The sequence below is a fragment of the Orbicella faveolata genome, unplaced genomic scaffold, assembly GCF_042242905.1.
Source record: "Orbicella faveolata isolate gen_17 unplaced genomic scaffold, um_ofav_v1 contig_13, whole genome shotgun sequence".
Taxonomy (NCBI): Eukaryota; Metazoa; Cnidaria; class Anthozoa; order Scleractinia; family Merulinidae; genus Orbicella; species Orbicella faveolata.
Window position 1 is genome coordinate 29,664,163 of NW_028301540.1, and position 15,838 is coordinate 29,680,000.

Sequence of the window (15,838 nt, forward strand, 5' to 3'; positions counted from 1 at the left end):
TGCTTCAAGACGACTTGCTCCAACTTGGCTACAAACTATCGTCGTCTTGCAAAAATCGTGTGGGGGTCCTCATCTACGCCAGAGTGAACTACCTGATAAAGAAGGTCTAAAACCTTACGAGTAACTTAAGTCGTCGCGCATTGAGATCTCAGAGTGTTCGGAACGTCGTTTTATATCGTTGCTGCTATTTTTGTTTTTTAAAAAAAGCTTGCAAAATACTCTTAGGCAGGACTACATTAGCCGGTATAGGAGCGTAAGTGTCGAGTACAAGTGCGTGACTTGTGTAACCCATGCCTCGCGCTTGCCCTTGAAGTAACGCTTTCAAAACCGCCTGTTTGACATAAAAAGATTTCACACTATCGGCAGACTGTTTACGGTCTCCTTTGCAGCCGTTTTGTTTTTTTCAGTAATCAAGAAAATTTCAGCCGAGTACATAAACAACGCGAGTTTGAAACGAGTGATCCACGCATCGCACTACTCAGAATTAACCTACGATCAAGCCATTCTTTTTTTTTTTTTTTTTTTGCGCTCTTTATTTTCTTGACATGGATGCGAATACCATGCTTAAGACAAAAAGTAAATGATCGCGGAAAAATTCATCTGATCACAGGTAAGCCCGCTGCTTTTTATAACCTGCTAAGTGTATCGGCTGTTTTGTTTTGTTTCGTTTTGTGTTCTATCTCCAGCAAGCCACATTTCGCACTTGAAAAAAAAACGTTTGTACCAACGGAAGTTGGTTAGCTTCTAAGTCAAATAAAGATGTCGCTGCACACGGATTTGCAAAACGCTTCGTGAAGAGTGCGGCCCACCTTTAATTAGTGAGCTATTATTAACTGTATTGCACCTTGGGATTTATTTTACGCATTGAACCGTTTGATTGACAGCAGCTCAAATCTGCGAAGAGACTCAAGTATTCCCAAAGCTAAATCTGTTGACCAATCACAGCCAACTAGTTCTAGACATGCAAATTATTATGCCGCGGGTTAATAATCTGAGAACTGTAAGTACACTTCGCGAAAGACAATGGCATTCTGCGCGATGTGGATCATTACAACCACTCTTGATCACCAGATGCTACAATCATAGTATCTTAAAAATCCTAATCATTGGTAAACACGTTGCTCTCATTTCCGTGACACTATATGTTACTATAGCAACAGTACGACCTGCTAAAACGTCCTTAATTTTAGCTTTAAGTACTTATATTTCAAAAAAGGCTCGGAGAAACCCTTTTATATTATCGAATTTCGATAAGCAGAATAACATGCAATTTTAGGCAAAGTTTAAACGAAATCTGTACATGGGGTTCAGAGCCACCTTGAATTTTAGAATTTTTGATGGAGGATACAAAATGGTGATTCAATGACATCATGCGACGTCATAACCAACAAATCCATCTCAACTAGTAGAGAAAACTGAGAGTATCTATTAGTGTTGTATTTTACCTAGTACGAAAACTTGTGGGGGTTCTAGTCAACCCTGCTTATGCTTCCGAGGGTTATTCGCCAGAATAGCTTCTGAATGTAATTCATTTAAGGCTTCAATGGTTTGTTCTTTCCCTTCAGGTGTGGTGCCTTCGTGGTTGTTTCTGCACTTATCGAAAGCAGTTTACGTCCCTGCATGATGTGAAGGAGGCCTTGCGTAAAGCAAACATTGACCTTGTAAATAGCTGGAATGACAGCTTAGGGGTACAGCATGCTGACGCAAAGATTGGACGCCTAAACATCCCTGTCCAGTTTCCATGGCCTCTGAACACAGGTGGAACCATACAGTTGCCTACCAACAGGAGCTTCCCAATTCCTGATATTAATGATTTCGCCGGAAGACTCACCCATCAGGTAGGCATCAATGGTTCTCTACCACCTTTTCATTTGGCTGGGCTCGGAAACTTTGGCTTTTCCATTGAAACTTTCCTTATATCGTTCGATGAAGGAAACGTGTCATCAATTCAAACAGTTTTTCGTATCCCTGGATGGGATGCCTTTAACAAGTTCCAGTTTAAAGTTTTCCAACCAAAACTCATTATACAACTTGGGTTTACGAACCAAACATTTGAAGTGCAAGCCAAAGGATTTCTCACTGCACTGAATCAAGCAGTTTCTAGTTCAAAAACCTTAGGGTTGCCCATTCAACTTTTCTTTCCAAAACACCCCGATGATTCTATGGAAATCCACGCCTCGGATAAAACCGCTGTTGTCGACTTCAATTCTTTGGCGCCCTTATTTTCTACTGTGGCCGATGTTAGAGAGACCCTGAAGGCAATAACTGACATTTCTCAGACCGTCACATTCCCCACCTTTATCTTGCATGTGGCTCCTGGATTTTCCAACATCTCCATAGTTAACGTCACAACTATCTCGGTCATGCCTTTTACAATTGTAGGAAAAATTATTATCACTAATGCCACATTCGAATTGTCACAAGTACAACACTCATTTCGAGCAGTCATTGACATCTGCGGACAACAGTTAAGAGTTGCTATGCTGAAAGATACCGGCCAGCGTCTGACCTTAGAGGCAGAAAAACACAGAAATTCGCCAATTGCCATCGAAGGTTTTCTTTCTTGTGTCAACGAAAGAAACGACCGTCGACCAGACACTAACTTTATGCGTATGAACCTATCATCATCTTTATTTGGCCTCGACTTATTGAAAATAAACTACAGATTGCAGCCAAAGCTGGAGCTAGCCAAAATGATCATCCTTGCTAGACTGCCTGCAAATTGGAACGTTTTCGATCAAGCATCATTGCCGACGAAACTGGAAAACTCGACGTTAAGCGTGACAGTTATCAATCCGCCGGGTTCACTCTTAGCTGAAATAAAAGGAGAAGTTTTTGGTCAAGCGTCCATCGGACATCCAACCCTCATCGCTTTTCCCTTCGTGATTGAAATTCCAACAAAAGCCGAACCGTTATCGCTATCTCTTCAGGATGCAGAGAAAATGCAATTACCTTTCAGCAACCTGTTGAAACTTGGAGGAGTGAGTAGCGTATTTCCCTCCTTTACAAAGACAATACTGACAGATGTCATGCTCAAAAAGCTGACATTACAGTTTCCTGCAACTTTAACTGGTTCTTTCCAGATAACCGAGTTTCGCATTGAGGTCCCATCGAAGACAAAATGGAACTTCTCATTTTATTATCTTGAAAACCTGAAAATGTTCTACACGCCAAATCACACCCTAATAAGTGGAGAAGTAATCCTCGGAAAATTGAGCTTGCATTGCCAACTTGAATGGCCACCGTCGTCTCAAGGTGCCTTGATTGAGCTTTCGAAGTCTGCAGACATCAACGATATTTCGTTCTTTGTCGATATTGTTTATCGAACTTTTTATGGTAATGGAACACTTCAGCAAAATTTGAACGGTCTGGTGAGAACTAAACTCTCAGACGTACCTGGTTTTTCCCTTCAAAAGGCATCGTTCTATTTAGCAAAGGACCTTTCATTCAGGAAAGTTACATTCACAGGAGCCCTTCGGAAATACTCGTGGGAATTACTCAATGAATTCTTTGATGTGGCCAATGTATTTCTTTCGATTGACATTGACGTAAGAAAGCCTTTTGCTGCATTTATCAGAGGAGTGATGGTTTTGGTAGGTGGAAATACTAGCATACCATTCGAGATGAACGTCCCCTCATCGCCAAACCAAACCCTTACAATCGGCCTACCTGCAAATAGAGCACCTCGTGTTTCATTTCAGCAGGTTTCTGGAATGCTGGTCAATGTTATTTCAAGCAAATTTCCCCAAATCCTCGAATCTTTTCTCCCAGAGTTAGTTATTGAAAAGCTGAAGATATCCTTCGATGAAAAAATGACCGTTTACGAAATCAATGAATTTAGAGCGGTTTGCAGTACGTCTTGGGACCTTGGTGGGATTGGAGTTCTCTCAGTTTCAAACGCAACAGTAATTATGAGCCCTCGAGTTTTCAAGTTAAGGGGATTCCTTTTACTAGGAAACACTCACTTGGAACTAGAATTGAAGAACTCCTCTGCAGGTCAAGTGTTTTCTCTTGTAAAGCCAGTGAACGCTACTCGACTAGATCAGCTGGTCAAGGATGCTTTAAAAAGGATGGTCCCAGGGTTGAAAATATTACCAGAAGCCAATCGCCTCGGTCTAGACATTATAGATGCGTCGTTGGTGCAGTCTGCAGAAGTTACCCTCTCGAACAATTATGATTCTTTGAATTCGTTTGCTCTTGAAGTACAGATCACAAAAGCTTGGTCTTTTTTCCAATCTTGCTGTTCGTTGATAGCTCCTTCCATGAATTTACGCGTAATAGACCTCAATGACATCTCTAGTTATACACTCAGCATAACTGGCAGTCTGGAGCTTGTAGACAATAAGAAGCGCCTTGTGTTACCATTAGAATGCAACATACCGGACTCCCATCGACCGGTGATTACTTTAAAATTGAAAAGTGAGGTCATTTTTAATCTTTCAAAGATCGCTGTTTTACCTTTGGTTGGAAAGGTAATCCCAACTGGACTACTGACGCCGATTTCAGACATCATTGGAAACGTTCGCCTTTGGCCCCTTGAAGCGAACTTTGAGTCTTTCACGGCAAGCTTAACAGGATTGAACTTGACTGCAACTGCCCTGAAGCACTGGAACTTGGACGGCTTCCTAACACTTCAAAACATTACATTGGATGTGAAATCTGGACAAGCCTTTCAAGCAACTCTACTGGGAATGTTTCTCCTGAAAGCCCATCCTATTTCTTTTCAAATACTATTTGCACCAACTCTACCAGACCTACCTGAAATGAAAATAGGGTTCCAAGAATTGCCAGGAATTACATTACGAGAAATTGGGCAGAGGCTGATTGGTGGCTTCGTATTAGAAAAGCTCTTCCCTTCTGTTTTTGACAAACTAAAGGTTTCTTTGAACTTCTTGAACCTACGATTATCACCCCCTTTGACAAAGCTGGAGGTACAAACTTTTAGCTTGGGATTTTCTCTTAAAGACCAAGTCACACTTATAGATAAATGGCTGAAAATAGAAGACATAACCGCACAAGTAAACGTTAAAACAGCCTCTCGAGTTAGTGTAGCTGGACGCCTGGCATGTCTCATCTCCCTTGGAACCGAATCGAATGTCATCCAGTCCCGCGGAGTCCTCACAATGCCACACCTCTCCTCGTCCGCTTGGGAACTTAACATCCACCCAGATAAATCCAATTCGCTGTCAGCAGCAAAAATTGTTGCTTTGACTGGGGGAGGCTTTGATCTGAAGTCATTATTTCCGGATAAAATTCTATCAAAAGCCAACAAATTTGAATTAAAAAGCTTTAAAGCAGCTTTCAGCCCAAATCCTCGATTTAGAGTATCCAACATAACGTGTGTATTGGAAGCAAACCTCAGCGACGTCTGGCTTCCCTTGGAGATAAAATTTCAGCACGTAGTCATACAGCTGTTTGTCAAAAATCCTTTTGATGCAATAAGACAGACGGTAAAGGCAACTGTTTTTGTTGAGTTACAAATTGGCAAGACCACCGTTTCAACGGTGCTGTCAGTTTACAATGACTATGTTCGTCTAAAAATTGAAAACCTCACCAGGCAGCGATTAAATATTTATGACTTGGCAAGTCTTATTGGTGGCGATCAGTTGTTGAAAACTGTCCCTGTTGCTTTCTTACGCTTCAATACAGTGACTTTGAATAGCCTGAGCGTAACATTTAGTAAACCTCAATTTGATGTCCTCAATGCAAGTATTCGTTGCGATCTTCATGGGTTTGACGTAGGGTTCAGTTTTCCGCTTCCGATGGCTGATCCGTCAAATGTTTTCAAAGCAAGTCTTGCTGTTGAAACCTTGGAGCTCGATCTAAAGAAGAACAAAGATTGGCAGCTCACGGCATCAATTAAAGCTTCCTTTAATGGTATTCCACTGGAAAGACACTTCAGTGATCTCCAAGGATTGATTACTGTAACATCACGATCGGCTACATTAACAATCAAGAAGAAACTACTTGATGTCGGACTTCACAAGAAACTTGCTGGCATAGATTGCAATCTTAACATCAATTTTTCTGATCTCAAGATAGTATTTAGCACGGGACAAACGCCTGAGCTTGGAATAGCCCTTGATATCAGTGGATTTGACGTCCTTAACAAACTTTTGCCCTTTAAAGTGTTCAAGAACAGATTAAAGATGGATGTCGTTATAACAAAGAAGACAGGATTAGCATTGAAGCTCAAGACAATACCAATTCTGGACAACATTATTCCTTGCACGAAAAATGAGGAGGAGTACACCTGCGATTTTACCTGGCTTTGTCAGGAAGATTCCTTTGTCAACCTTAAACTGCCAAACTTTGCGTACACCAAAGATGGATTTTCAGCAATCATGGATATTCAAGGATTAGAACGGCTATGTATTCCGCTTACGCTACCGTTCCTGAGACAGTTTTTCAGAAAAATTCCGTTCCTCTACGATCTGTTGAAGGCAAACATTCCCCTGTGGCCTCCTCCGGATGTGATAGGCCACTTACGTCGGATTGGCTGCAACATAGCCAACCTTCCAAAAGGCATGGAGCGCTTCAGAAATCCAGAATTTCCCAAAGAAATAACTGTGGCCTTATCAGTGGCTGAAAACGGCCCCTTAGCGTTCAGTCTTGAGGTTCAGAATGGTGAATCAGTCAATGTAATCCTACCAGTAACGCCTGGGAGTAATTTGGCCGGATTCTCGTCAAGCAGATTCTCGATTGGTACGGCTTCTGGAGTACCTTATGTGGACATAAGTACTGAAATATACCTATGGGATCTTTTACAGCTATTACTCCTCTCAAACATTCCAAAACAGTCTTTTATTACAAATGCAGAGGAAATGGAAACGCGAATAATTTGTAAAGATTGCTTCTTCATAATTGAGGGCGCTTTTCCGATTCCGATTTTTGCCGCCCCGCTTTCCATTAAATATCCCACGCTTATTAATCTGCATGGCCAGGTGACAATCTACCATCGAAGACCTGATTATGGTGAGATTGGTTCCCTCCTTGTAAGACTTTTAAAGTTCTACACAGATGTAAATTATCTACTCTCTTTCGATGATTTTAAAAACAGTACTTTACTCGTCGTGAAACTTTCAGATGGGAATGAGGAGACCATGATAAAATTGCCTATGTTTACTGGCGGTGCAAAACTCAACCTGAACGTCCCACCGATAGATGCGAAGAGATTTTATGTTGGCTACATGAACTTCTGGAAAACGTGGGAGCTAAAATGGCTATTGCAGGTTGTGCCACTGAGATACCGTGTTTTAGACACTGCTTTCAACATCGGTCCATTCCGGTGGCATTTGCTCAAGTTTGCAGCAACTACACCAACCGAGCTAAAGAAGAACAAAGACATCTGGCCGTATGCATTATTAGAAAGCGGAGATGACGCGTTGGTAATAGCTTCCGCCGATCTACGTCTTCTCTCTATTGACGCCAAATTTCGAATGAAGAACTTTGGTAATGCTAGCCTCTCCTTGAAGCTGCAGGTTGGTATAAAAAGCCTGATATCAATTAGTTTAACTGCTGAAACGAGGATACAGTTGGAGGATCCCTCCAATCCAGTGACGATCTTTGGAAACGCCCAAGTTAAACTTTCTAATAAAGATTTACTAAGTGGCGAGGCGAGAGTATCAATCGATATGATTTCTTTATCTGGGGAGTTAAAATTTAATATTTTCGACGTCCTCGCATTCAGTGGAAAGGTTAAAGCGGAAGTCTACAGTCCGGGCCCTACGTTTGCTCTAGATGCCGATGCAGCTGTCCATCTTCTGGGAATACGGTTGTCCAAGTCACATCTTTACATACAGGTTTCTCCCTTGAAATCAGTTATAAAGGCCACAGCTATGTTTATGGGATCGAGCTTGAATATTGATCTCATTGTGAATGGTTTATCTTTTAACGTTCAAGCACAAGCAAGACTTCGCTTCCATTTAGAGGTTGATCTTGGTAAAATAAGCGTAGGTGGTGTAGAAATTGGAGGAATTGCGTTGAATACTGGCTTTGATTGTGATTTGAAGATTTCATTTCCAGGTCGTAGTACAATGACTGTCTCGTTTCGCTTCATGGGAATAACACTAAAACTCTCATTAACATTTAACACAAGAGACGCTAGGCCTGACAGAATTCGTTCGCTTTTGTTGGATCTAATTAAGGATAAAGCTCCTGCTTTGCTTAAAGATCTATTCCGAAGGAATCCTCGTGAGATACTGAGAGCACTTGTAGAGGGAGTTTTCGATTTAATTGGTGATCCAGCTGAACTTATGAAAAACTTACTTAAGAAAGGGCTGAATTTTCCGGTCAAAGAACTCGGCAAATTCCTCAACGACCTGGTTGACACCTCGAAGGTCATAAGCGAGGCTGCCGAAAGGTTTGGCAGAGCTGCTGCACAGGCGGCTGCTGCTGCGAGAGAGGCGGCTTCCCGAGCGGTAGAAGCTGCTGGGAGAGCAGTTGAACAAGCAGGAAAGATTGCACAACGAGCAGGTACACAACTAGCTGACGCAGGAAAAGCCTTAGAACAATCTGTGAGAAATGTTATTCGCGTCGACAACGCTGTGGAAGAAGCGCGAAGAGTCTTTGAAAACATTTCAAAGCGATTACAAGATGCAATTAAAGTAATCAGCAAAATAGCTCAAAAAATAAAAGATGAGATAGCCCGAGGCATTCGCAACCTGGCTGGCAAAGTTAAGAAAGTTATAAAAGTTTTTGGAAGTGTTTTTGGAAAACGATCAATCTATCGCCGTGATGCTCTCTCCCAAGAAAAAAGAGAACAAGAGAAAAAAAAGAGGAAGCTTCAGAGAAATCGAAGTGATCAAAGAACTCGCGTAAGGGCAAAGGAACGCGAGTTGGAAAGAGCACGAAAAGAGGAACAGCTAAGGAGAAACTTGCGAGATGCAGCACGAAAAGAATCTCTTCGAGCCACTGGAAATCTAAACAAAGCTTATAACGAAAAAGCACAGAAAAGGGCTGTCTTTGATGATATTATTAACATGGGTAAGTGCGTAACGGGGGAAAACAACTGTCATCCCAATGCCACTTGCCTTCGGAAGGGACCAGAAGGACAATTGTTTAAGTGTGTGTGCAGGCAAGGATGGATAGGAAATGGCACTTTTTGTGAAAGGCCTATTCGAGGTGTGACCATAATATCGGAAAGTCCAAAAGCAGTTGGAGAAGCGATTTTATTCTCTGCATTTGCACTATCAGGAACAAATGTCCAGTACAAGTACAGTTTTAACTCAGCCTTTAGCCAATATGGGTTTGCTTCATATACGTTCAACTCACCAGGTGCCTACGATGTAAGAATATTCGCTAAAAACCATGTCAGCAATGACACAGCAAGTGACAGAGTGGTTGTTCAAATTCCAGTCATGAATATCACCCTTAGTGTAAGTGGAGATCGCAGAGCTTGCCGCGCACTGCGTCTGAGTCCATCAGCCAGCGGAACAAATGTTTCGTTTACCATTGATTTTGGGGATAACACGTCCCTTTATAATGTTACTGAGACGGTCACCCATCATTTTCCACGGTCAGGAACATTTGTAATAAATATAACTGCTTCCAATCTTGTCAGTACAAACAGTCAAACATTTGTTCTAAACATTTCATCCTCTCCCTGTGATGACTTGTTCTGCGATATCTTAGCATTGGAAACGACATTTTCAGAGAAAACGGTGATGGAAATTTCGTCACTGGCATGGTCTCTTTTGCATTCAACAGAATCCGGCAACGGAGTCAGACGGTATAACTTGATTTGGAAATACTTATCACTGTTTTACCCGGTGTCCTATTCAGTATTAAAGATGGAATCCAGCACAGGAAATACCCAAAGAAACCTTGACAGGCAATACAGAATCTCTGGCGCCCACGTTGAAATAGATTTTATTCTGGCGGGGATGCTTTCGTCTCAAATAGGGCATATCGATGGAAGTGAAAGCTCTCTTTTCCTCCCAAATATCAATAACCCTCTGGCAGCTTTCACGTGGATTACTTCTATACTTTTAAGCACCGACGAGTTTGCAAGCACGTGGAATACTTCAAGGGCAAGAAGGGAGCTGTGTCAAGAGCGACTTCCAATATCAACAATCAGTAGTGCCATTGACGGGTTTATTTTAGGTACGCAGCTAAAGATGACTAATTTGTCTGAAGGTGAAACGCTTTCAGACATTCTATTTGACTACTACTGTCCATCAAACCCAAATGTTCAGTACAGCTGGAAAAATAGATACAAAAGATTCTATAATCTTTCGAAAATGCCAAACAGCGATGGAAATTGGGATGCGGCGATAATCACTTCCACCTTTTTAAACCAAACTTCAAACCTGGAAGGTTTTATTCGCCCGCTTAAAGACTTCTGTTTAAGCTATTTCTTGGAAGTTTTGTGGTCGGCATTTAATGCAACAGAATTTCAGAAGGGTTCAGGCGACGACGACACCTGCAGAGTGTATGCCACTTGCCAACAGTGTATTGTTGGTGGAACTAGCAGTAGTTGTTTTTGGTGCGAAGGTTCCCATGCTTGTCTTTCGAAAGAGAAATTCGCCAGTTGCAGTCAACACCAAGCTATATTCAGCCTACCATGCTCTAGGACATGTCACCACAGTCAGAGATGTTCCGAGTGTGTTTCTAAATATCATTGTGGTTGGTGTGGGTCTTCACTTTCTGAAGACCGCCCCGTCTGCGCTGAGGGTGGACCAGCAAGACCAAGAGCAATAGCTTTCTGCAGTCCATCGGAGTGGTATCATGGAACATGTACATCTAGTTGTCCCACAAACCAAGGTCGTCTGTGTAGTGGAAAAGGAATATGCAAAAATGGGGAATGCTATTGCCTATCAGGTTACTATGGCGATGATTGTTCTGAGAGGGGCTGCGTCTACATGGCAGGACAAAACGACACTCTCCAATCCTTATCTATTTTGTTAAATGTCAGTATAATTGACATTCAAACGGCAAACAAGGAACTCATCAGAAATGCAACAGCTGTGGCTGTCAATGTTCACCTAACAATCCCGAAACCCGAAAAGAGCCTCATTTGCTTAAGTATAGCTAATCATCCAAGTTTTCATCAACTGTTCCCCCGAATGCTACGCATTTCAAAAAACAGAGCTGGACTGCAAAGCTTTTGCGGTCTCTTTGGATCCGTAGCATCTGAAAGCAAGAAAGTGCCCTCTTGTAGAAGCATCGACAATAGAGAACATTGCCTTAGATCAGGGGCATGTACCTGGAATATCAGAGAGCCATGTACTGGAATACTGTTGCAAGGCTGTTTCAGATTAACTCACTGGCTTGACTTGCTTGTAAATCAATCACAGGTTATCTATTCTCCGATATCTGGTAACGTCAAAACAACGGATGACTCCATTCAGATCACGGGCTGGCCCAAAAGTGAATGGGCCGGTTATATTGTGTTTATCTCTCATCTTGAACCCTTTAATATTAGCAGTGTACAGAGTGGGCAGATCATTGGGACAGCTTTAACAAGTATAGGCTCAGTTCTGCCCAATTTTGTGCGCTTGAGTGTTGCACAAGACAGTGTTTATAAAGATCCCCTGGAGTACCTGCTTCCATGCAGCCCTGGTTGTTCTCAAGTGAAACATTTCTACAATGGGATCTGCGATGAAGCCTGTAATACAGAACAATGTAATCACGATAATGGAGAGTGCACATCGAACTACAACAACCAATCAGATTTTTGGCTACAACCGAGAAGCATCCGTGATTTCTTTTCCGTTACAACTTTGAAGGTCTTGTACCACTTACAGACGACAACTGGAGAGAAATTAATCGACATCGCACGTGGACCACTCAGCCTCTACTCTTTGGCTAAGATGGTAGTCCTCGAAATACTCGACACTTCTGATCTTCATTCACCTCTTGTTTTTAGAAACTACAGGCGCCGAGTTGTCAAATTTGTGGAGGTTTTGTTGTCTCAGAACACGTCAATTGAAAAATTGACTTTGTTAACTGCCGAAAAAGTTATTGAGCTTGGAGTTCACCGTGTATCTCCATTTGGTAGCTGTGGCGCTGACTACGATATTGCTGAACTCAAAACCTCTTCATTGCAAAATAAAACCAATTTTCAAATAGGTCTTGACGCGCTTATGGAGGCCCGATTGTTGTTCTACACCCTTGCTCAAAATTATAGCGGAACTGTAACACCATATTTCCATCTCCAAATACCCCGCCAAACCATTAAAACCAACAAACTCAAGCACTATGATCCAACACAACAGGCCAGCCGTGAATGCAATTCTCTGACCTCATGCTCTGGACATGGCGTTTGTATGGCAAATGGGAGCTGCTATTGTGATCTATTCTATACTGGAAAAAAGTGCCAGATCAATAACTGCCCTGAAAGTTGCTCTGGTCATGGAAATTGCATCGAAGGCGTGTGCGTTTGTAACTTTGGTTGGGATGGAAATGACTGTTCCAAAATCAAGTTATGTACTCCACTATGTCCACAAATCTGGATTGGTGACGGCGTTTGCGATCCAGATTGCGATACACTTGATTGTTTACAAGACAAAGGAGACTGTCGGAACGTTTGTATTTGTCCAGATGCATGGCTTGGTGACAGATCATGTGACCAGGTGTGTAACAACACACTTTGCAACCATGATGGTGGTGATTGTGTTGAAAAGGAGTGCAGTCCCGGATGTCGATCAGTAATGCTAGCAGATGGGATATGTGATCCTGAATGTAATACAGAATTGTGTGGTGTGGACGAAGGAGACTGTAGTACCATTCCAACGTGTTCTTGCAGCCAAAATCTTCAAGGAAACGGCGTGTGTAATGAGGATTGTAACGTGGCCGCCTGTTTGTACGACTATGGAGATTGCACCCTACAAGTCACAGGAGAAAACTGTCCTCCAGCTTGTTCGCCTCCAATGGTTGGAAATGGTTTTTGCGACTTGCCCTGCAATGTGTCTGCCTGCAACTTTGACGGAGAAGATTGTGACCCAGCTAAAACTGCTTCGACGATAGATCTGTGCTTTGAAGGCTGCCTTCCAAGCTTTCGTGGTGATGGTGAATGTGATTCTGTATGTAATGTTCGGGCCTGTAACTTCGATGACAATGACTGCCCCAAACCTATCGTTCAAGAGTGTTCTCCAAGATGCCAACTGAGTATGGTGGGAGATGGCATCTGTCAGTCACAATGTAAGGTAGAAGAATGTTCATTTGATGCCAATGATTGTCAGTGTGCACCTGGTTGTTCAAATGCGTCTTTAGGAGATGGAATTTGCAACGTTGATTGCTTTGTAGAGCCTTGCAATTACGACAATATGGACTGCATTTGTTCCTCAAAGAAATGCCCCAAAGAGTATCTTGGTAACGGTCACTGTGATCTTCAATGCAACAGTAGAATTTGCGATTATGATGGTGGAGATTGCACATGTTCAAATGATTGCCCCATTACCTCTATTGGCGATGGATCCTGTGATCCAGCTTGCGATACAAGGCTTTGTGATTTTGATGGCTTAGACTGTGGAGGCTGCGAGTCCGAAAACCACTTTAACACTTGTGACGAAAATGCCGAATGTATTGTCACCAACGGATCGTTACCGTTTTTACAGTGTCAATGTAAAAAAGGATTTTATGGAGATGGCTTCTCTTGCGTAGAGAGAGGAAACTGTTTCAATGCGAGCAACATTTGCTCACCACGTGCAACGTGTAAAGAATCTAACGGAACGTTTGAATGTTACTGTAACCCAGGGTGGATTGGCAACGGCATTTTCTGTGAAAATAAAGATGAATGTAACGAGGAAAGTCACAACTGCAGCATTAATTCAAAATGTGTTGATCTACCGGGAGAATACAAATGTATTTGCAAGGCTGGATGGGTCGGGGATGGCTACAATTGTACAGATGTCAACGAGTGCGAACTCAACAGGCATTCTTGCTGCGCAAATGAAGACTGCATAAACACGAAAGGCAATTACACTTGCGCCTGCAAGCCTGGGTGGAGGGAAAAAAGGAACTCAACGTCAGCAACATTAGAAAGATGCACCTTCAATACAAGCTTCATGTGTGTTGACATAGATGAATGTGCAGAAGAGAAACACAACTGCTCTACTTACGAGGGTCAAGCTAATGCAATTTGTATCAACACCATCGGTGGCTTTCAGTGTTCTTGTTCCGAAGGATGGCAAGGGGATGGTTTTTATTGCAATGATATAAACGAATGCGTAAATAGCACTGTCTGTAGTACTAATCAGCTCTGTAGAAATATGGCCGGGAACTATTCTTGTTCCTGCAAGGAAGGTTGGACACTAACTGGATCCATGAATGACGAATGTCAAGATTTGGACGAATGCACTCTTGGCTTGGACGACTGCGACACCTTCGCATCTTGCATTAATACAAACGGAAGTTTTAGGTGCGAATGCATGGAAGGATTTCAAGACACAGAGAGAATTTGTACGAAATACCATTGCAGAAATCAGACAAACCGTGTAACTAGCTCAAATGTGGGAAATAATACTGCAACCTCAGAAGAGCTCTGCACTTGTGCCGGAGAGTACATGAACACTGGACGAACATGCGTGGACGTAGATGAATGTAAGTGGAGTATATTCCATTGCCCTCCGGCAGCGCCAATATGCCAAAATTTGATTGGTGGTTATGAGTGCAAATGTGATGCTGTAGATAACTCGTCATGTGATCCTGTGAATCCTTGTGACTCTAGTAACAACACGTGCGAACAAAACATGACTTGTATTGCAGTTGGGATGGAACATTACTGCGTCTGCCCAGAAGGATATACTGAAGACCAAAATGCAACAGCCTGTATTGATGTTGACGAGTGCATCAATCCAAATTTCTATGGCTCCTGTGATCCCAATGCTGACTGCATCAATCTTAATGGCAGTTTTGAGTGTAAGTGCCGTGCAGGCTTCTTTCAGAGCGGGGATGGTTGTTTCGAAATTGATGAATGTGAAGGAAAGATCACTCGAACTTTTGCAGGGCTCCTCGAGGAATGCAAAGTTGGCGTTTGCGCAACAACCGAAACCTGTATTTATCGCAACATTTCAAGTGATGGAAGCGATGACAACGGCTCCACCTTGCTTTGTGCCTGTGATGATAGCGACAATAGCAAGATAGACTGTGTTGAGGCTATTGTGGAAGTCATTCAATCTGCAGAAAACGTTACAACTATAATATCCATTCCTTTGGATTTAATGGTTAACACAAGTTCAAATGCTACTACGAAAAACCGAACTAGCGTTGTTCATAACTGTACGAAGAAAGCCACTTGCAACAATACGGTAGGATCATATGAATGTATATGCCAGGAAGGATATGAAAGGCAAGACGGCGGACGGAACTGCGAGGATAGAGATGAGTGCCTTGCAAACGATACTTGTCATGCCAATGCCACTTGTTTAAACACGGATGGGTCCTTCTCTTGCGAGTGCAAATCTGGTTTTACTGGAAATGGTCTAACAAACTGTTCCGATGTTGATGAATGTTCTCTCAAAATTGGAAATTGCACTCACAACTCCTTTTGTGTAAATACAGCAGGAAGTTACATTTGTACATGCTTAGAAGGTTTTCAGCGAAACGGGACTTTGTTGTGTGAAGACATGGATGAGTGTTCCAGTACTGATCTCAATAATTGTCACCCAAGGGCATCGTGTGAAAACTCCATTGGTGGTTATAACTGCAGCTGCTTGAAAGGCTACTCGGGCAACGGTTTCACATGTTCGGACATAGATGAATGCAGAGTTAATTCCATTCTGTGCGCGAAACATGCTTCTTGTTACAACACTCTCGGTTCTTATAAATGCAAGTGTGACCCGGGCTGGTCAGGGGATGGACAAACCTGTAGTAACATTGACGAATGCTCGCTTGG

General features: G+C 42.5%; 1 protein-coding gene across 1 annotated transcript in view; it reads left to right on the top strand.

The window, feature by feature from the left end:
• LOC110055038 (uncharacterized) overlaps window positions 1-15,838 on the top strand; it is a 28,286-nt gene that overhangs the window by 3,956 nt on the left and 8,492 nt on the right. Inside the window, exon 3 of the mRNA XM_089285961.1 lies at window positions 1,566-15,838. This exon is cut by the window's right edge and continues 428 nt beyond it. Within this exon, the coding sequence (XP_089142087.1) occupies window positions 1,566-15,838 (14,273 nt within the window). The remainder of the gene's footprint in view (window positions 1-1,565) is intronic.